Below are 22,063 nucleotides of genomic sequence, written 5' to 3'. Positions count from 1 at the left end.
TCGTTATTCGTTTACAGCTCTGGTAGTACGATACCTGACTCACCGATACATCGGCGACTACGATCCTGATCTAGGTGAGTGATTTAATAATATTGGTAGGGTATCTGGGGAGGGGGGAGGTACTTGGGCACTTTACCCTCCCCCAGTTGTATATAGTTGATGCACAGTAGTGTAAAAGTGAAATAGTCTGCCCACAACGTCTCCTTCTGTTGAAAGTGCTCACGAAGTACCACTATTAATTTGATTTGATTAGATATGATCATTAATTACCTAAATTAATGTCGTATGGATACAGCACATAAATATGGACTACATACATATTGGGTAAATTGAACTAATGGAATAATAATAGCATAATGTTATAATGAGCTGAAAGTTACTTTATAATAGGATCGCATTAAGTACACCTGGATTAAGAGTGACAACTCTATAACAATATCTTACCAAAGTACTAGCCAGCGTTGGGACTCGAACCGCGGACCATTTTGATCCACAGTCTTGAAGCGTATCCACTAGACCACGAAACTCAAGCATCCCTGAGCCTCAAATCTCGCCGGTCCTCTTATTCATTATGAATGCTTCTAGTCCACGTGTTCCCTGTCTGCCTAACTAATTCCACCCTAATGCAATTATAGTATTTAGCCTACATCGCAAACTAAAATAAAACGTGAAAGGCATACATTTTATTAAACTCTCTAATCTTCTTCCCACCCTTTTATAAATTTCTCCTCCCCATATCCACTTAACGCCCGCAAGCAATATAACCCAATTTCTAAAATGTTTATTTCATACAAGCGAAGGTATAGTCACTTCATGTGCGGGGATGAAGGTAGATCATTGTGTATGTCGGGGGGAGGGGGATGCCTTAATTTTCAGAAGATTCAGTTAAACATTTCAAAATAAAAGAAAAGAAGAGAAAACATACTAAAAACATCAGTTATGCGACTTACCGACAATGCTACGAATTGAGAATGTATTAATAGAAGATTTTTTGTTTTCAATTTATTTAATTATCATTGATATATTATTGATTTTGTTATAATGTTTTGATTTGTTTCATTTTTATATCTTATCGTTTATTTGTATTTTGTATCGCCATAACAAAAATACATGAATGTAAGTTTCATAAAATTAAAGTCTACATTAAATCTCAACCTATAACAAATAAAGAGAGAGGGAGAGATAAAGAGAGGGGAGACGGGGAGGGAGAGAGAGAGAGAGAGAGAGAGAGAGAGAGAGAGAGAGAAGGGGCAAAACGAAAATCTGTGATATTACTTTTATTTTCGGCTTTTATATAGACAGATCATCTTACAATAGACGGATTGCCCTTTAACCAAAACTAGGCAATACAATTTGAAATATCAATGGCGGTCGTGGTGGTTGTAAACGGAAACGGTTTCCTCGTATCAAATAGGTTAAGTGCGATATTAATCAAAGTGAATTCTGTTTACTGTCATGCACTGGAGAGAGAGAGAGAGAGATAGAGAGAGAGAGAGACAGAGAGAGGGAGACAGAGAGAGAGGGAGACAGAGGGAGGCAGAAAGACAGAGAGAGAGAGAGAGAGACAGCGAGAAGGAGACAGAGGGAGAGAGACAGAGGGAGAGACAGAGGCAGAAAGACAGAGACAAAAGAAGACTGGGTGTGGGGCTGTGGGTGTGTGCATATGTGGGGAGGGGGTGCGTGTGCGTGTGTGGGTGTGTGTGCGTAGACAGAAATTGATGTGCTGCCCACGAGGCGCTCATGTTATCTTTACATTTAAAGAAAGGGGAGGGAGAGAGAGAGAGAGAGACACACACACACACACACACACACACAAACACAAACACACACACGCGCGCACACGCACACACGCACACACACACAAAGGGAAATAAGCTGAGTCAAATACAAAGAGAGAGAGAGAGAGAGAGAGAGAGAGAGAGGGGGGGGGGAATTCTGGCACCTTCTTGCAGAATTGATTAGAATGAATTCGCTGATTGAAAGAACTCCCGTTCGCGGAAAATGGTTGTTTATTGAGAATGGTGTAGCGTTGGTCAATCTATTGAATTGAGGGATAAAAAATTATTGGGAGGGGGAGCATCGGTCATGCTCGATGGATGAAATTTAAATAAACGATGCCACCGATTTATAGGATGTGATGTGGTAGATCATCCTATCGTAATCTTTATTTTTGCAAAGAGAGAGAGAGAGAGAGAGAGAGAGAAACAAAGGATGATACGAAAACAACGCAGTTATTCATTTACAAGCACCAAAATAGAACCTACATGTATACACTATCTTAATTTACTGCTTTTATCCAGATGGTGACAGTTTGTACCATCATTATTTCCGGGAAATGTTCAACAAACATGTTGTTTGCGTTGGACCTCATACTTTTAAATAAGAATTCTGGAAATTCTTAATTCTGAGTAATCAATAGTTTTAATAGGAGTAGGAAGGCTTTCGCTTTTTTCACAGTGTGACGTCACAGTACGAGCTGGGAATTTATATAATTCGTTTTTTTTATTTTTTAAATAAGGGTGTTTGTGTGGCTTTCTTTCTTTCTCTGGCATTTAATGACCATAATCTTCCAATAAAAGCCATTTATGTAAACATGTTGTTTTGTATGGTTGGGCATAGCGGTGTTAAGTACAAAGCCTTCAAATCTAAATTTATTTGTTTTCATTGTAGGAAAAATGTAGTAAATATGGTTATTTTAATCACTGGTATGAAGGCAATTTAAGTATTATGGCATTTTTTTATAGGGAGACTTGCGAAAACATGTTGTTTCATTATTTGGACTTATTTGAAAAAAGGAATGAAGGCTTGTTTTTCCCTACTCGGAATGTATTATGTTTTCTAGAATGTTTTTGTTTTACATGGTTTGAAAGTTTTTGTAAAAGTAATTGTTTTCCATATGATATGAGTACAATAATAATAATATGTTTGTTTCGAAACTGCAACTGAGCAATTGACATGAGAAGACCCAATCATGCCTCTTCCCTCTTCTCTCTCTCCTTATTTCTCTCTCTCTCTCTTTCTTTCTCTCTATGTCTCTGTCTCTCTTTCTCTTTCTCTCTCTCTCTCTCTCTCTCTCTCTCTCTCTCTCTCTCTCTCTGTTTCTCTGAAAAAGCATGGCTCTTCGAATGCCTTCATATTCTAAATATGTCATGTAACATCGTAAAAATCCGGGTAGGATTTTTACCCCATGTGTTCGTGTGGTCCCATATACATCTTTCTGTGTACAGTGTTTGTAACTTTACCAAGACTTGGCGAAATTTCTTATCATTTTGATGATTCCAGAACCTTGCAGTACACACAAATTCTTAAATGCTAGATGATCGACCTTTTCTGGTAGATTCCACACCGTTTCTTTTACCATGCAATCGCATGACCAGAACTCAACTTCATCTTTAAGTAAACGATAGGCTCTTCCTCTTTCCATGAATGCTCAAATTAAACAAGATGACTAGAATACGTGGATGGTGATGAATGATGTTGATAGATAAAATAAATTGTTGATTTTGTCGATGATGAGGGAGTCCGGGACACTGTTGATGTTAACATGACTTGGTGGAGAGAGCTGAAGAGCGAAGCCGGATGTTGCAAAAGCACGATGCAAATAATATTGTAAAACAGCATCTGAGGAACTAACACTTCAACACGTTCTGCTTCTAGTTAGTTTCCTCTTCTCGTGCCTTTTCTATTATATTTGTCGTTTCATTGCATATTTTTGTAATATAGTTATTCATTGTATTATGTTTTGCATAAGAAATAAAATCATTTAAATCAATAATCTATGACACTTATAATTAGGAGGGATGAATTAGCGGTACATGTATGCGAAACCTAATATTGATATGCGGGCTAAATATATAATAATAAATAATATATATATACAAATATAACGAGAGGGAGAGAGAGAGAGAGAGAGAGAGAGAGAGAGAGAGAGAGAGAGGGAGAGAGAGAGAGAGAGAGAGGGGGGGGGAAGTATGAGAAATCTGATATATATTTTGGGAGGTAACATCCTTATGATTGAAAGAGGGAGGGAAAAGGAGGGGATAGCAAAAAGGAAGTATGAGAGAAAGGGGTGGGAGGAGGAGAGAGAGAGAGAGAAAGAGAGAGAGAGAAAGAGGAAGGAAGAGAGAGAGAGAGAGAGAGAGAGAGAGAGATAAAGAGAGAGAGGTGACATAGGGGATGGCGATTATAACACAAGCTGGTGTGATCTATAGAGTAAATAAAGGCTTCGAGTACAGCATCTATCACCCAACACAGAGGTGGATTACATACTGACCTGTCAAACAACACTCAATTTATTACGAAAAGTAACAGCCACCAATGAGGAGGTGTGAATGAATAGTTGAAATGAGGGTCAAGATTCATCGATTATAGCCGAAGATTTATAGGGCTCTTCTCCCAAATGAACAGTCGAGAGGGAAAAAAGTAAAGAAATAAAAACAATAACAAAAACAAAGTTCAACTGCGTACGTGCGTTACGAAGCAATTACAACATTGTGCATTTGAAATATATATGTTACTATACTGAAACAGTTCTCTTTATATCACAGCGATATTATTTTCTTTCTTTGTTTCTTCATGTTTCTTTGCGTTTGTTTGTTTTGTTGGTTGGTTGGTTTTTTGTTTGTTTGTGTTTTGTGTTTTGTTTTTGTTTTTGTTTGTGGTTGTTCATCTTCAAATTCATTCTTTTCTTCCTCAGCCAAACTTCGAAAACGGACATTCTTTTCTACTGGCAACCCAGTCTAATTCGCGAAATCGTATATTCCATCTCTACACTAAAAGTCACTTTCAATGTCGTGCTCAAGTTTGCCTCGCCTCTCGTAACTGCGTTACCGTGTAAACATTCCGGAGATTAGAAAGCTTGTATCCTGCACCTTTCGTATAAATATTGCACCATACACATAGTGGTAAGGAGGCTGATTGTGTTTTTTTTTGTAAGAAAATAAAGTAAAGAAAGAACAGAGAAGGGTTGTAACTTGATTTTATGTGTGTTCATTGCCAATCTATGAGTCGAGTGAAATCGAAAAAAGGGCTAAATTACCATTCAGTGGTGACCCTTTACAGATACCGTACCTATATGTAAAAGCAGAAGTTTATAATAAATATTTATTGATCGCTGATCTCAACTTCCAGGGTAACGGTGACCTGACGATTGATTTATTAATCTCAAGCTTCAACCTTCCTGTAAAAGACCCTTTAATGGCCTTTTAATCCATTATTGTTATCGAATTTTTCATCTTATGTTGAAGGAGGCCAAATTCGTTTCATGTCTTTCTTTTCCACTTTTCTTTTCTTTTTGTGTGCGTATACTTCTGCAAAAAATAAGGATCAAGGAAAGATACTAGAATAAAAGGGAAGAAACAAAATGAAGATAAAGTAGAGAAAGGAAAAGAAAACACTCGTCTGGAGAGCTGTAATGATTTAGACATCGGGGCAAAGCTAGTTACCATGCAATCGAAGCCGGGCTGACCAGATTAAACTTTAAAAAAAGCAGAAACACGAAGTTGCAAACCATCCAGAGACTCCTAATAAATTGCGTTACTGATTAGTTAATTATATCATTACAAATCTTTATTCTCAGTTTTCTTATGTATAACTGATTTTCTTATAAAATTGAAGATATTTATGGCGTATATATTCAATACTGAATGAACGCCATTAAACATTTACCTACAACAACAACAACAATGATTTAGATATCAATGAAAGTATGATTCATACTTTCATTGATATCTAAATCATTGAAACGGTTATTGCAAATATAACAAATTGAATGGAACTCTCATTTTACTGTCAACCATATTTCATTATTATTTCTATTCTTCTTCTTCTTCTTCTTCTTCTTCTTCTTCTTCTTCTTCTTTCTCTTTTTCCTACTTCTCCTTTTTTATCAAATCAGTTTCATTACTGAATGTTTTAATTTATTATTAACCTATTTGACATTGCAAATGCACTATTGGCATGTTTATTATGTTGCAGTTTCATTCGTAAATTCAAGATGTATCAGCTTTTAGCTGGGATATTGATTTTTTTAAAATCAATAACCTCGTGAATTAAATTAATAAAAAGGTAATAAAACAGGAGGCATCATGGATTATGGCGAAAAAAACATGACTGAGAAATGCAGCTATCAGAAAAACATGTTGCTTTTAAATTAGTAATTTAGTTACTTTTTCGTTCATAATCAATATCTTTAAAGCTCCCCATCTCTCTCCCTCTCTTTCTCTCTTTATATATATCTCTCTCTCTCTCTCTCTCTCTCTCTCTCTTTCTCCCTCTCCTTGTGCTATGTCTACCGACTTGTTGTCCAGCAAAAACTGTTTCCTTCCGGGTCTAACATCAGATCATTCATCTCTCTCTCTCTCTCTCTCTCTTTCTGTCTCTCTGATTGCCTCTCTCTGTCCCTCTGTCTCCATCTGTCTCCCTCTGTCTTTGTCTCCCTCTCTCCCTCTCTCTCTCTCTCTTTCTCCTTTTCTCTCTCCTATATGGACATAATATATACAAATATCCTTTCGTTCAACAATGGAGATAGTACCTTAGTGACAACGTTTTAACACTACTCTCTCCTCGGATATTTTTCCCTTTTTCAATTTCATAAAGCTTTCCCAGGGTAGCTTTTAATCATATTTTTATTTCTCTTAATGCTTTTACAAGCTTTACAATCAAATGCTCGGCGTGGAGTCAGGTGTTATCCCCTTAAGTAAGATCCCGTTATCAATTTCTGACCCGAAACGTAATTATGATCCATTTGTCGCATTATTTCCACTGAAGTATCACGAAATGCCCACGGCCTTCAAACTAAAGTGTTAAATTGCCATTTAAGGGTCGAGGACAGCGTTTTCGAAATGGAAGGCTTGGTATAGATTAAACACAATTATATGCAGCTATGTATTTGCATAACCCGTTTGAAGAAAAAATATTTGCATCAGAGAAATTGCTATCAAGTCCTAAACTACACGCGTTCTTAGTTATGAATAATTATTTCGTAAAGGCACGGATCTTACTCTGCTTGGGATATATAATTGACATTTACGTTGAGGAGTACATTCCTGTCCTCAAATCATTAAAGCACACGAACTACTGATCATTTCCTTTAACATGTTTTCTCGATAAACAAATATTTTCTAAAGGACCGGCAATCGTACGCTCCCTTTGCTTGATTTGATGCTAATAAAGCGCGGCATTTTACGACAGCGTAAAATGGAAACCACTTTGGAAGATTCATATTTTGTCCCACCGACGCAGGGTATACATAATAGATGAGCTGATTGCGCCATGAGCGTCATTGAAGCATTGTATCATAACGTTGCCGCCATGTTATGTCTGGTCAGAGGCCCTCCAGCCTGAGAGCCCTTAGAGTACATCAATCTGATGGTTCGGGGCTCCGGGTGGCCTCAGAGTCAGAGCCCTTGGGGGCGTACATCAATCTTTTGTTAAGGGTACAGTATGGCCTGAGAGTCCTTGGAGAGGGGGGGGGGGGGATACATCAATATGATTGTTTGGGGCTTCTCATGGCCTCAGAGCCCTTAGGGAGTATACATCAATCTGATGGTTGGGGGCTCTAGGTGGCCTCAGAGCCCTTGGGGGCGTTCATCAATCTTGTGTTTAGGGGCACAGCATGGCCTGAGAGTCCTTGAAGGGGGAAGGTATACATCAATCTGATGATTGGGGGCTCAGCATGGCCTCAGAGCCCTTATGGGGTATACATCGATCTCCTGAATGGGGCACCGCATGGTGTAGCCAGCTAGTTGAAATCTTTAGTAGAAGCGGCAATCTGATGCCCGGCCGGGGGGGGGGGGGGGGCGCAGGGGGGCATATAATCATCTGCTGTTATTTAAAAATGAAAATTACTAAAGGGACCTTGAACCTCAGGCATTGGTGAAATATAAAAATTGTTTATTAGATCACTGTTTTCTTGTGACCTTTTAAAATCGTTTTTTCTTCTTTTTTCCAATGACTTCCAATCTCGAGTCTTTTCACTGGCTATACCCTTTTGTCATTTTCTGTTAGAGTGCTCAGTACCCTAAGAACCAAAGTAACCATCAGGCTAGGAGACGGAGTGACGGTCCGTTCGCCTTCTGAAAACTTTTCTGAGGTGTTAACTATACCGTCAGCCCATGGGAAAGACAAGGACGAGACCGAAATTAGGCCTTCTCGAAACTTTCCAAAGATTTACTTGACCGACAGCCCACGAGACTGACAGCCACGAGCCCTACATGTCCTTACCTTATTATGCATTGTCATTTATTCCTTTGTTTTGTCGGTCTTTTGGGCTGCTGTCTCGTGAAACTTTTTGTTAAGGTGGGTCCCGTGGGCTATCGGCAAATGGGATGACCTCGGCCAGGATCACAAGTTAGACTTCAGGTAATGATAACTGATGATCATGGCAAACATAGAGTTCTATAACAGGTAGGGACTACTCTTGAACAAACAGTCATTGCCAAACATATCCCAATGTTTATGTTTTCTTTATTCATCTCACCCGATCATGTTTCATGTTTTTGTATGTTGACTTGATGGACTTTAATAAAGTTATTGTGCGACCCTCATTTTTAAGCCTTCTTTGAGGAACATTCTGCCCGAAAAAAAACGTTGAAAATATAAATCGACTAATACAGCACCCTCTAAAGAGGTAAACTAATACTTTGACAAATCGAGTGCTTTGTTTGTTATGGTTTCATGTTGCCTGAGAGACGCACATCTTTCTCCTCAGCGTTGGAGGGGTCTCGATCGTTTTGGAAAAAACAAATAGCTATCATTTATTCTAGTGAATTAAAGCAATAACTGTTTCACATGATGTCGGTATGTCATGTATGTTGTCACTTTTTTAATAGCTCGTTTGTTTTTCACCTCTGGGCCCTTTATTCATCTCTCTTGTTCGTATTCCTCTCTCCTTATCTCTCTCATTCTTCTCCCTTTCTTCTCTTTCTGTTTCTTAATTTTCTCCTCCTTCTTCTTCTTTTCTCCTTCTCCTTCTCCTTCTCCTCCTCCTCCTCCTCCTCCACCTCTACCTTCGTCTTCTTCTTCTTCTTCTTCTTCTTCTTCTTCTTCTTCTTCGTCTTCATCATCATCATCATCATCATTATCATCATCATCATCATCATCATCATCGTCGTCATCATCATCACCAACTTATTATTATCAGTCCTGTATTAGGCTGTATATCGTTTTGAGGGATGACTTTTTTTCCATTGATGCCAAAAACGACATTTTGATTGACAAAGTATATATGGCAAATAATGTCGCCGATTAATAGTTTAGGATGTCCATAAACGGCTATAAAAGCCTTTAAGAACTGTCATCTACGCATGGCTCTGATAAATCACCTCTCTATTTTTATCGCAAGATGAACGAGCATCTGAACGTGTTCGGTGAAAGTTATGTTTAGAACGTTGCCGTTTTAAGGATGTCCATCGAAGTAACAACGATTGTTTGGAGTCAGAAAATTCTTAATACTAATAGTAATAGCCCTTGGTATGAATTGACTTTGCCATGTAGATAAATCACCTCCCTATTTTAGCGAAACATGAATGAGCACCCAAACATGTTTGGTGAATGTTATATTTAGAACCGTTTTATGGATGTCCATCGAAGGAGCCACGATTGTGTTTCATCGACCCTGCTTGATGTATGAGCTCTTGTATATAATTTGTACATACATTTGAACTGATTGAAGATCCTCCTTTGGTGAACCCACCATTTACGATGCAGTCAGACGGCCTGAAGATAAATTATCTAGTGATCTTGGTGATCTTTACTTCGTTCGTTTTCTTGTAAATGTGCTATTTCCTTCCTTATCCCGTTATGGTTATTTAAATTACCACTTTCAGCATTACTTTGTAGGGTAACACTCTAACATACCGATGTGCATCGTGACAGATAAACTTAATGTTGCTCTTCTACTTCTAATAACAATAATTCAGCTTCTTGGATACAAATTGCCTGCCTTTAAAGGCATCGTTTAACAATCTTAAATCTAAGATGCATTGCACTATGTATTATCAGTGTCTGTGATATGGTGTAATATTGAAGCCCTAACGAAATTGCGCTTCAAAATGATCATGAAGTGCCTCAAAAAAGTAAAAAATCTATGAGTGACCGGTTTTACCATACTCGTTTCCCCCAATAGACTGTAGTTTTATAATAAGCCGTAAGCAAAAAAAAAAAAAAAAAAAAAAAAAAAAAAAAAAAATGAAATTGAGATTTCAATATCTTGATAATCAAACTGGCGATCGGCTTGTAAAAGTCATGGGATTCCTGACTGACCTAAAGGTTTATAATTATGATTGCAACATGACCTAAATCCAGGATTTTGTTTCAAAATCTGAGGCAAAGATACCGAGTCGCTTTAATGACGATATGCCATATAGTTTCTCCCAGTACCAATTAGTCTACCATGGCTTGTCCATGGCTCTGTAATGGATAAAGGATCATCCTCCCGCAGGCTTTGGAGTTAATCTCTCAAGTTAAGCGGTAAAATTTCAAAGAGGAGAAGTCATCGTTTCCCTATAGTTTGAAGGCACAAACCCCTATCGGTCATAGTCGATAGCAGTGTCTGCACTGCGAGACTATGCTGACATCATACTGCCTCTACAGGCTCTTTACTTTACTTGCTCCATCGGAGCCTGACAAAACTAGGTTCTACTAGGCTTTAATAATAATCGTGGCACATTGTCAAATTCGAGTCTGTGCTTGCATATTAGTATCTTGCCGTTTGTTGGAACGTAATGCATGCATTAGTTTAAAAACCACTGTCTGTTAATAACATTATCATAATTGAATTGCGTTCTTTAATTTACTCTAATGATAAGGATCGTAATTGTATTATTTCATTTGGAAAAGGACATTAAGAAAGTAGTTTGGCACTTAGTATGTAGTAACAAGATGGTTTTATTAGGTTAGAATAATCTTATTATCGCTATCATTTCATTTTCAACATGGTTCGTAACTTCATTCTATATAGCCTCTAACACGCGACAGTCACGGACAATTTTCTATTCATGATTTTGACTGATACGTCTGGGTTCTTCTGTGAAAACGATCCGCTGCTGTCTCTATATTAAGAACATATACATCATAATGTATCTAACCGTAAATTGCACTCGTCTGCGACGCTATGATCGTAACACTTGCGAAGGGTGCAGGCAATGGCTACGTTTACACGGGACTATTTTAGTTTTAAAACTTTGACTTTGAGAAACCTCAGAGTGTTAAACGACGATCTACTAACAGTAACAAAGAATCATACGGGACACCCGGCCCGCGAATTTTTTTTTTCCTACGAACTTTGAGCTCGCGAGGGGAACCTGCGCATGCGCACTCGCGAAGGAAACCAGCGCATGCGCACGTGGAATCCGGTAGGGTGGCTAATAGGGTGATAGTAATTATACAAATCATTCTTTTGGAACTCATCGCTAGCTCAATCGGTATTAAGACAGCGTGATACCAATAGAACGTTGGAGTTGACGTGAGGGTTCAAATCTCAATTTATTTATTTTTTTGCTTTTATAATAGTGAGGCAAAGCAATAAATAATCAAAGTCCAATTGTTTGTGACCTCTTTGCATGCGTCAAGTATAACAGTTCGTATGTGCGCATGCGCCAGGTATAAAAGTTCGTAGGAAAATTGTTTTCGCACCCCCAGCCCCCCCCCCCCCCCCACTCTGAGAACAGACGGACCCCATGCGTGTTACCAAAATGTCCGGCAAAGGGGTACTTTTCGTGCGACAAAGTCCGGCCCGAGAATTGTAAAAAAAAAGGGGGTGTTTTAACTTTTCACCCGGAGATTTCTTTAAAAAGGGGATGTTTTTTTCTTTTTTTTCTCTCATCTCTTTGGACTCCTGAGAAATTATTCCGAATTTAGGGGGGTACATTGAGCATTTTTCATGAATTAGGGGGGTCTCCAAGGCAGGAAAAGCCCGCGAAAGGGGGGTTCGGAAATGTTGGCAGTCCTCAGATAGGGGGTGCTTTCAAAAAGAGGGAACAAGCATTATGCGTACCCTAAATAACACTGAGTGGGGGTTTTAACGAGGGTTTAGAGTTTTAAACTACAAGCCAGTCTAGCGGTTGATGTGTACCTATACCTACACGCTGGCGTAACCTCTTGGTACTTAGTAGGATTCTTCCAAAAGACGCCGTAAAGGTGTTTAAACCTCATCCCTGCTCCAACTCGTGTAATCTATTTACCCATCATAGCTCCTTCAACATGTACAATATATTACCTCGAAGTCTAAAACCAAAATCTTAACTTAGTGTGTGAACATATCTAATACGACGTCGGCCTGCAATGCTTCTTTTCCATTCTCGTAAATAAGCTCGAGATCGAAAAAGCAAGTCGCCTCTTTTTTGGCGCCGCTGAAGACAGGCGAACATAATTATGACTCGAAGGCAGTGCGTATCGGCTGTATCAGTGTATGTATGGATGCAAAGCCATATTAAATTTGACAGAGTGACAGTTATCGTATAATATATTTATAGATGTAAGTCAACTCATGCTGACCGACTTTGTACTCGTCTGTGGGTATAAAGGCATTAGGATGCGACATTTATCAGGTTAGACGAAGCTAGCTTTATGACATTTCGGTTTTAGTTTCACCGAGGGGCTTAGAAAAGAGCAAGAACCTTTCACTTCGCCTGTTTGCGTATGAGTGCATGTGGATTGATGTGCTGAATATGTAATCGAATGCTATCATTATACAGCCAAAGGACTGATGCAAGTATTATTTAAATCTTGAAGTCGCAAAGAAATGGGTTTATACAGTATTTGAGAGATTCGTAACATATGGGCATGTATTGAGAAACCATTTTATCTAGGTAATTTTTTGGACAACTTCTTTTTAGGTTTTCAGGCGTCCTTTCAATTATTTATTTCTTCTGTCTCTGTCTGTCTTTCTTTCTCCGTAATCATGGTAATTCTACATGTACGTTGTTTTCCCCATCAACATAAGCTGAGCTGATACACTCGAGTGAAAATCTATCTTTTTCTTTGTTGTTATATTGTGTATGTCGTTATGTTTAATTTGGGATATTTCGAATTAAACTTGACAGAAAATCAATCAATTTTGGAGACAGAAAGTTGATTAAGAGCACTAGAGATTTATGTCACGTCCTTCATGTATGTCACGTCCTTCATGTATATCACGGGCTAAGCGGGTATAATGAATGCATGCACAGCCGTAACCCCCTCCCCCCCCCCCCCCCACCCGAGAATGTTGAAATACAAATATTCGGGCAACCGTCACCTCATAGTTGGGCAGCGAGATACCTGAATATCCTGTGTATTTGAGAACTAAATAATCGGGCCGTAAGAAAGTGCCCCTCGTTTAAGACATTTAAACATGTTTAAAGTTGGGGTCACCCCCCCCCCCCCTCCGCCACCGCCTTTCCCTTAGCGAAATCACAGTGCCCGCAAGCCTGTGGATGCATAGGGAATACCTTTCAACTAAAATAATTTCAAATAATGCATTGATCATTAAGCCACCATCATCCTTCGCCCCTCCATTTGCGTTTGCCGTATGAACAAACAATATTGTTCCCTCTCCACTTAAGCTTTATTTGGGCACTGCAAATGTGATTTCTGATTGCTATTGAAATTGCCATTTATGCAATTAAGAATGCCAGGCACATATACAGTGGATTACGTTGCTCGAGTTTGTCATTATCTACCAATTACCCCTGAAAACGAACCCTCCGTTACTCTAAACGCTCTATAAAATAATAAATTACAAACCCACCTCCCTTTCGTCAATGTTATTTGACTATTAAGATAATGACCAAAACGCCCAATGATACATCGAAGCAAAACCTGAGTTTATATTATGGATGGTTGATAAAACGGGGAGGAGGAGGGGGGGGGGGGGGGAGGGGGTGGGAGGGGGAGGGTGACTTAGCAGATTTTGCAGATTAGTCCAAAAACACCACATAGGATAGAGATGTGTCTCTATTGACTAATATGATTATGGTCAAAATGATACAATTTGATGGAGAAAGAAAAAAAAACTCAATAAAAAATACAATATAAGGTAAAGGGAATTTTTAAAAGATAGATTGGACAATTTTGTTTCAATTCGATGTTTGATGACGGGGAAGTTCTGTTGAACAGAAAACTAGCGATCTGTTCAGAATACATCAAATGTAACAAAAATAGAGGCAGGAAAGGGGTAATAATTCTGGATGTTTCCATAATTATGTAATTGTTCTCTTTCGAATCGTCTTTGTGTATAAGTCATAACAAAGCATTATAGTCCCTTTATCAATCTATATTACCTTGATTTCCTTATACTTCCTATGCTCATTACTCAGCACGTATACATTTCCTACCAAAATTGTTTGGCAAATGACATTTATTTGTAATCTTGAACATTCCGTGTATTACTTTTGTTTGGTTTTGTGAGAATTCATTTTATCTTTAACCTCATTTTGTGATTTTTGTGTTTGCCATAAGCTTGTTAAAATGGCGCATTTGCTGCCGGAGGATGTGAGAATGGTCACATGTCCTGGTGGGGGTAAACATGGTAATTAGCACAGCGCAGCACGCTTGTACATAATGAGCTGATTATAATAGACAACCCTGGTTTGGGATGATGCGAGGTTGTTTACATGGCATATTCACCTCCCACAGTGACACTAATGAGGATGTTCGTATAGCGTGAATAAAACACAATGTCCAATCTGTTTTCGCAACGTTTCCGGGTTGATTTCAGACTGTATGCACGCTGCGAGAGACTTTGATTATTTTCTATTGAGAATATAGTTGAATCTTAAAGGTATAACAAAATGATTTTGTTACCTTGATGATTAATCAATATTCCTGCCGGCTACAAACGCATGTCTATATCTTTTTTTCTCAATGTCATCGTTTGACCAGAACTCAACATTTATCTTACTTTCGTCAAAGCATATTTTCCAACAATCCACTGATTTCTCTAATAATTGTTGGTCTATATTGATCGAACCTTATTTGTACGTTTTTTTTTCTTTTTCTTTTCGTTTTTTTTATTTTAAAAGCAAATAAACAGATAGCAATAACACATATACAAACAACAGTTTGAAACAAGTACCCATAATACTACATGTATACTAATGTCCATCAGAAACAATTTCCGTTAAATAAGTATAATAATCAGTATTAATAGCATTGGCAAGTCTGACACTTTTTTTACTCTGATTCTACATGACAGTATGTTGTTTTGTTTTTTGTTCTGTTCTTTTGATCTTTAATCTTGTTCCTTTTTTCCTGTATGTGTTTGTTTTAGGGGTAGGCTTTCATATAATGAATCCCTCCTTTCTGCAGCTTGCCTTTCTGCCTATCCCAAGTCTCATGAATTGCCATTGTTATTTGCTGTCACTATCTTGTTTTTTATCATGCCATTCTGTATTTGTATGTTTTAAATGTTTGTATGAAGAGCGTTGAATAGCCTTTGAATTGAATTGAATTTATATTTAGAGTGAAGAGCCATCAGAGGCAAGGACCTCCATAAGAGCTTTAAATAATCTCTCAATTTAGAGCTTTAAGCCATCTGCGCGTGGACAGGTGACTGAAAATAGTGTGCGTGCTGCGGTGTGTGTTATCGACGGGCCGAGCGTGGGTGTGCGTGCCGCGGTGTGCGTTATCGACGGGCTGAGCTTGGGTGTGCATGTTTGGTGCGGCCTGTGTTTATTTGACAGACTGTTTGTTGTGAAGTAAGCAAGAACAATTTCCCTTTCATAACATCGATTTTAAGTTGTCGTAGTCGATTGAGTAATGCTGTGAAAGGGGGAGGCTTTCTAAAAATACTTGGCATTGACTTGCAGACGAAGTAAATTCAAGATGTGTTTCCCCAGGCGGGTTTTCCAGATAAATCTGGTTTTCCGGTAAAATCTGGAATAGTTTACCTTTTGCTTTTCAAGATGCTAAATCTATCGGTGTCTTTAAACATAATTATTTACAAGGACAAATCTTTCTTTCTCTCTCTCTCTTTCCTTCTTTACTTTCTACCAATTTCCTTATATCTTTTCTCCTCTTCTAATCTTTTTGGTGATATTTTAATGCCTTTTATTAAAGTGAGTTGATGCTTTTTCGCTGTTAATTTCAAGTATTACATTGTCGTTTTTTTTTTTTTTTTTTTGTTGATTTGTACTACTTTTAATGCGTATTATTCTTATATATAGTGTTATACTGTTCTTACCCTTACTTGTGAGCTTTGGTGATATTCATTATTTATATTTCCGTGTACTACATTTTTATTCTGTTCAGGACCATGATGTAAAACAGATTTTGTATCTACAGTGTATATCTGATTCATGTGATCCTGAATAAATATATTTCACACAAAAAATATTTAAAACAAAATTGTCGGTGTTTATCAAATACGAACTTTCTATGTAGTTTCAAACACGTAACTTTCAACTATTTACTGCTCGTAATATGGTGCCATCTGCCTTGTTAACAATGCTTTCGCTAGAAGCGTTATGAGAATATGCTCATTGCCTGTATTTGACCTGTGTTTTGGGTGAGGTAGTGGGCAGATATTTTTTTTTTTTTTGGGGGGGGGGGGAATTCATGACTTGCCTCAAAATCAGCAAATAGAGGAAGTGATAAAGTACTCACATTTTAGTAGATTAAAACAAGAATTTCAAAGAAGCGAAGGTTTCTGGGACCTACTACATACCGCAAAAAAATTCTGCCAGGAAGTGAGTCTACTGCATACGAAAAGGGTGTTGTTGTTTTTTCTGATAATTGTAACTAATTTGCTTCATTTTGCTGTCTCTATTATAATACTGTGTGGTGCGAAGGGTAGACATTGATCTACTTAACAAAGAAATATGATACGAAGTAAAGAGCCACTTTAACGCGAGGTTAGGATTCCAGCCCCGTGGGCCATGGCAAGCATGCCGATGACATTGAGGTAGTGAATGTTTAAATTCACATAGTAATGTTAAAACTCTCAACTTGAACTTGTGAAGTTGTAGGCGCAAGAACATTCGGGTAATTCAATCTCTCCGAGTGGGAACGGTATACTGCAAGCACGCCCTGGCAGCCCCGGGCACTCGGCTCGATTTCCCGCTGTGTGAGACGGAAGACCCGATAGGGAACGTAACATGACGACTTGTTTGTGAGCCGGCGCCGCTCTCTAATATCCTACACTCTCACTGCTTATTGGTCTTATTAACCTAAACTAGTAATTACAGGCTTGTGTTCCTGTAGGCCAACGCTGCACCGTGAAATATTAATAAGGATTAATCACAATTAAAATGGAAAGATCTAATTGGGTCCGATCGCATGAAGCGGATTAAAGGGGGAAGTCCACCCTGATATTGCTTTAACAGAAGCAGAAAAATGATAAGAACAAGTCCGGAAAAGTTTGAGATAATACCGATTAGAAATTGAAGTTGCGATCAATCAAACACAAATTGGAAACTATGTGACGTATTTTGTGAGCTCCCCTCCCATTTTTGTTCTTCTATACATCAAATTTCTTAAACTTTCATTTTTGTTTCGTAATTAATGACAGAATACATGTAGATGGGTTTCCATAAGTGGGTTGTTTAGAAACATGTTTGCAATAACTTTATTTAGGGTGTATGTATGTTTGAAAAGTCTTGAAGGAAAAATTATTATCTCCGATTTTTTTTTAGTACAGAGCAATTGGGAGGGGGGGGGGGGCTCGCCAGATTTGTTACAGAGCTGCCTCTCTTTTCTATCTTTAATCAGAATTCGATCCAGCTTTCAATGACCTCTTATTTTGTTTCTGCTCCTGTTAAAACCAACTTGATATCAGGGTGGACTTTTCCTTTAATATCGACTAATCATAAATACGAACGAAAAGATCAAAGTGGGTCCGTTCGCATAAAACGGTTTTAACCCAATATACCTCGTCATTGGATTTTACGTCGCACCACGTGCGAAGCACTATAATGTACCATTATGCCTATAATGAAATAAATATTAAATACAAGATAGAATATTTTAGGGGCCTAATCATAATTTGTTTCATTTCAAGGGATAACAAGTGGGGGGGGGGGGGGTCGTTACCCTCATTAAGGTTGCATTTGTTCACGATTTTCTCGTACAGTATACGTAGACCTTTTTATTGCCATAATTTATAAACTTATATTAAATCGAGAAAGGGTATCCAGCTCATAAATAATAAACAAACAAATATATCAACAAATTATGTTTTCTACACACCATGCATATTTGATGTTTTTTGTTTCATTTTTGCTTTGTTCTGTTTTGTTTTGTGTTTTTTTAAACGAGAGAATTTTACATGTTTGATTCATTATCCCTCTCACCTCACACAACACACGATTACTCAAAACAAGAAAATATTTAATATCGAAAAACAATTAATTTACCGATAAATGAGGTGGTTTTATTGAATCTCCCATTCCGCCACTTTTCTAATTCGCATGCGCTCAATTAACATACATGAATATGTATAAGGTTCGATAACAGTGTTGTTCAAAAGCATCCGCTAAGCTTTCCAGCTCTCCTGGGGGCCGTTTCTCGAAACCGTCGTTAGTCTAACTTCTTATAGACATCCAATTGAAACGTGTGTTATAGAATTAACACGCGTTTCAATGGGATGTCCACGAAGTTAGATTTATGACAGTTTTGAGAAACTGGCCCCTGAATTGCTAGATGATCGTTTGAGCCACTGAGGTTTCATTTGATAGTCGACGCTCTAGGCACGGATCAAGTTTATCCTCCCCGGGTACCAAAATGGGGAGAAAAAATATCAATGATTGGAAACGAGACTATAACTCCCCCATACAGAAATCTGTTTGTTACTCAGATTCATCTGTATTTGGCAATTATTAATACCCACGTGATTTAACCATTTTGTTTTTAATAATAATAATAATAATAATATTCTGCTTTTGTTTAGCGCTTAATACATCAATGATGTCTCTAAAAACTTTACAAATATATCAATACCCCGGTTACCGAGTTCAGGCCTGCCTCACTCTTAAAAAGTAAATATTTACTCCTGAATTCACTCCTATAAGTAAATATTCACTCCTGAATTTACTCCAAAAAGCAACTATTCACTCCTGAATTCACTCCTAATAGTAAATATTCACTCCTTGATTCACTCCTAAAAGCAAATATTCACTCCTGAATTCACTCTTAAAAGTAAATATTCACTCCTGAATTCACTCCTAAAAGTAAATATTCACTACTGAATTCACTCCTAAAAGTAAATATTCACTCCTGAATTCACTCCTAAACGTAAATATTCACTACTGAATTCACTCCTAAAAGTAAATATTCACTCCTGAATTCACTCCTAAAAGTAAATATTCACTCCTGAATCCACCCCTAAAAGTAAATATTCACTCCTGAATTCACTCCTAAAAGTAAATAGTCACTCCTGAATTCACTCCTAAAAGTAAATATTCACTACTGAATGATAAACGCCTATAAACCAAAACAACAACAGCAACACAATTGTCATGTGCGTTGGGATAATAGTGCAGTCATCGAATATTGAAGGATAGTTGTTTTGAAATGAGGCAGAGCAGCCCATGCTATGTTTGGAACTAGATAACCCTATCTTCGAGCAGGCCAGTGACTACATCTACCTAGAACAAAATGTCACTGATGTCAGATGCGAGTCAGATATCAAAAGAAGGATTGAAAGTGCACGAAATACATTCCTGGCTATGAAAGACTAATTTTAAGCAAGAAATGTGAAAATTGAACTATTAAACATGTGCTATGAGATTTATAATGTTTTATGTCTGTTGTGTTCTATTGTAGGGAGCAGAAACGAGAAAACGTTAACATGTTATCTTTCATAATCCTCCTGTTTTAGTCTCTTAATCTACAAACCTTATAATTTGAATATAGAATATTTTCTTGTTGTCTTTGTTGATCCATCTTTGTTAACATAACCTTTCCTATTTCCAAGACATTCTCCATGTAAAATATTGCGGTCAGTACGGCATTCTCTGCTTTTCTTTATTTCACCGGTTCAGCACTCCATCTTCCTATCCTCATATTCATATACCGAATTTGCCCTTGGCTAAAATATATGTGAAGACCACCTTTTACTTTCAAAACGTGGAAATAAAGAGATTTGGACACAGAATCTCTGTTTAAACCGTTACCCGCAGAATCGGGTTTCGCTACCTCAGAATTATGGTACGCCTGGTGTGCATTTGTCGTGTATCCTATTCTCGGCTTGTTTTCTGTTTTTGCTCACGACATTTTTTCGTCGGTGTCCCCTTTCTTGCCGCTGGTAAAATATTTGTCGCATAGCGTCAAGAAGTTTGAAAGTCTATCCGTCACCGTTGTCACTTTTTATTATGTTTTTAACGCTAGCGCCTCGGGCCCGCCAGCAAGCTATAATAACAGTGAATGTACATGATTCTTTCAAGAAGCTTGTCAAGTCGTATTAAAGTTTCCAACTTTCGGCTCTCGCTGCCACTTCTGGGTATCGATTAAGTATTTGAGAAGTTTCATTCGCATGGTTTGTACTTGCTGGTATGTTCCTTTATCGCATGCACGTCATGTACTATTAAAAATTATTTTGATTTAGGATTTGTTACAACATCCTTAGTAAATGCTCTAAAATTGCTTGGGAGATGTGAGGTACGGTGTAGCTAACACTTCTACGCTTTCCTTTTCTCACTAGCTATGCTTTATACATACATCCATTCGATTCTTCGTCTTCATCTCCTTCTTCATCTGTTTTTTCTTCTACTTATTATAGTTTAATATTCTCCTTCCTCTTCTTTTCCTCTTCTTCTTTTTCTTCTACTTCTTTTTCTTTTTTGTCTTTTTCTGCTTTTAATTTTTACTACTACTAGTAGCATCATTGTTATTAATGTTATTGGTATCATATTATCTCACCCTCTCCCTATCTTTCGCCCCCTCTTTCTCCTTCTTAATTTATTCTCTCTATCAATCTTTCTCTCTCTCTCTCTCTCTCTCTCTCTTTCTTTCTATCTCCTTATTCTCACTTCCCTTTTCTCTTCAAAATTCCGTCTTTAAACAAAGATGTTCTCTCTTTATTCATTTATTTCTCTATAAATTATGTTTATTTATCTCCTGTCTGTGTCTTCTCCGTCTCTCCCCCTCGCTCCTATTCCTTGACACCTTTCGATCCCTTCAAATTACACTCCATCGCGTATGCCCGACATCGCACGTCGCGAGAATCATGAGTTTTTCTAGAGTCGCCCAATTAGGAAAATGTGACACATTGGATTTCGTTTTTCGTCGCTTCCAAAATGAAAGCGAGTACGACCATGTTTATCTAGCGAGTGGAAGATATCTCGGTCAAGCTAATTTGATGTCTCGATTATACAACAGGGGCAGGGTGTCGCGGCAAACAGTTCGTGTAGTTATACCCTTGATTTAATTCCATTTTTATCTCAGGCAAAATTTAAAGGGATGGATCCCTTCTTATGAAATGAAACTGTAGACAGCCGAGTTTGTTTGAGAGCTTTAGACACCCCCCCCCCCCGATGCTGAAATGCACGAGGAAAACCTCCTGATATAGAAAGTATCGACAAGTCTGCTTTACAGCCAGCATGCACTATGCAACCCCTTCTCTCTGTCTGTCTGTCTGTCTCTGTCTCTGTCTGTCTCTGTCTGTCTCTCTATCTCTCTCCCTCTCTTTCCCACTCCTATCTGTGTGTGTGTGGGGGGGGGCACAAACACGTACACCCTCTATTTCTACTTTTGTAAAAAGTGTGCATCCCCTTCTCTTTATAATTATACAGTCTAATATAAATCTACCCTTTGTCAATCTGTCGCAAATGAGCTATGCAATAACACATGGCTTTTCGTTTACATTATTAACGTTTGCTTATGAATTTATATTGTTAAGATAACCATTTCATATTTCTATCATTTTCTTTTTTAAATTATCCTGATTCTACATAAGATTTAAATCTGGAATCTCTACACGAGTCCCTACACGAAAACATACAAAATGATCATAGAAATATTCCAAGGTCTACCTTGCTCTTCCCACCTACGACCTTTCTTTAAAGACCGTCAATACTACTGGGCCAGAAGGGATTAGACCACACAGCGAGGTCACTGACAGGTGGCTATCTCATTAACTCAGTTCTCA

At 38.0% G+C, this 22,063-nt stretch overlaps 1 protein-coding gene across 1 annotated transcript in view; it reads left to right on the top strand.

The window, feature by feature from the left end:
* The window catches only part of LOC752215 (GTP-binding protein Rit1-like), a 110,726-nt gene that overhangs the window by 81,476 nt on the left and 7,187 nt on the right, over positions 1-22,063 (top strand). The window contains exon 2 of the mRNA XM_030988095.1: positions 18-74. Coding sequence (XP_030843955.1) covers positions 18-74 — 57 coding nt within the window. The remainder of the gene's footprint in view (positions 1-17; positions 75-22,063) is intronic.

Source organism: Strongylocentrotus purpuratus, unplaced genomic scaffold, assembly GCF_000002235.5.
Source record: "Strongylocentrotus purpuratus isolate Spur 01 unplaced genomic scaffold, Spur_5.0 spur5_scaffold_17, whole genome shotgun sequence".
NCBI classification, from domain to species: domain Eukaryota; kingdom Metazoa; phylum Echinodermata; class Echinoidea; order Camarodonta; family Strongylocentrotidae; genus Strongylocentrotus; species Strongylocentrotus purpuratus.
Note: the sequence above shows the minus strand (reverse complement) of the source record. Positions and strands in the feature narration are given on the sequence as shown.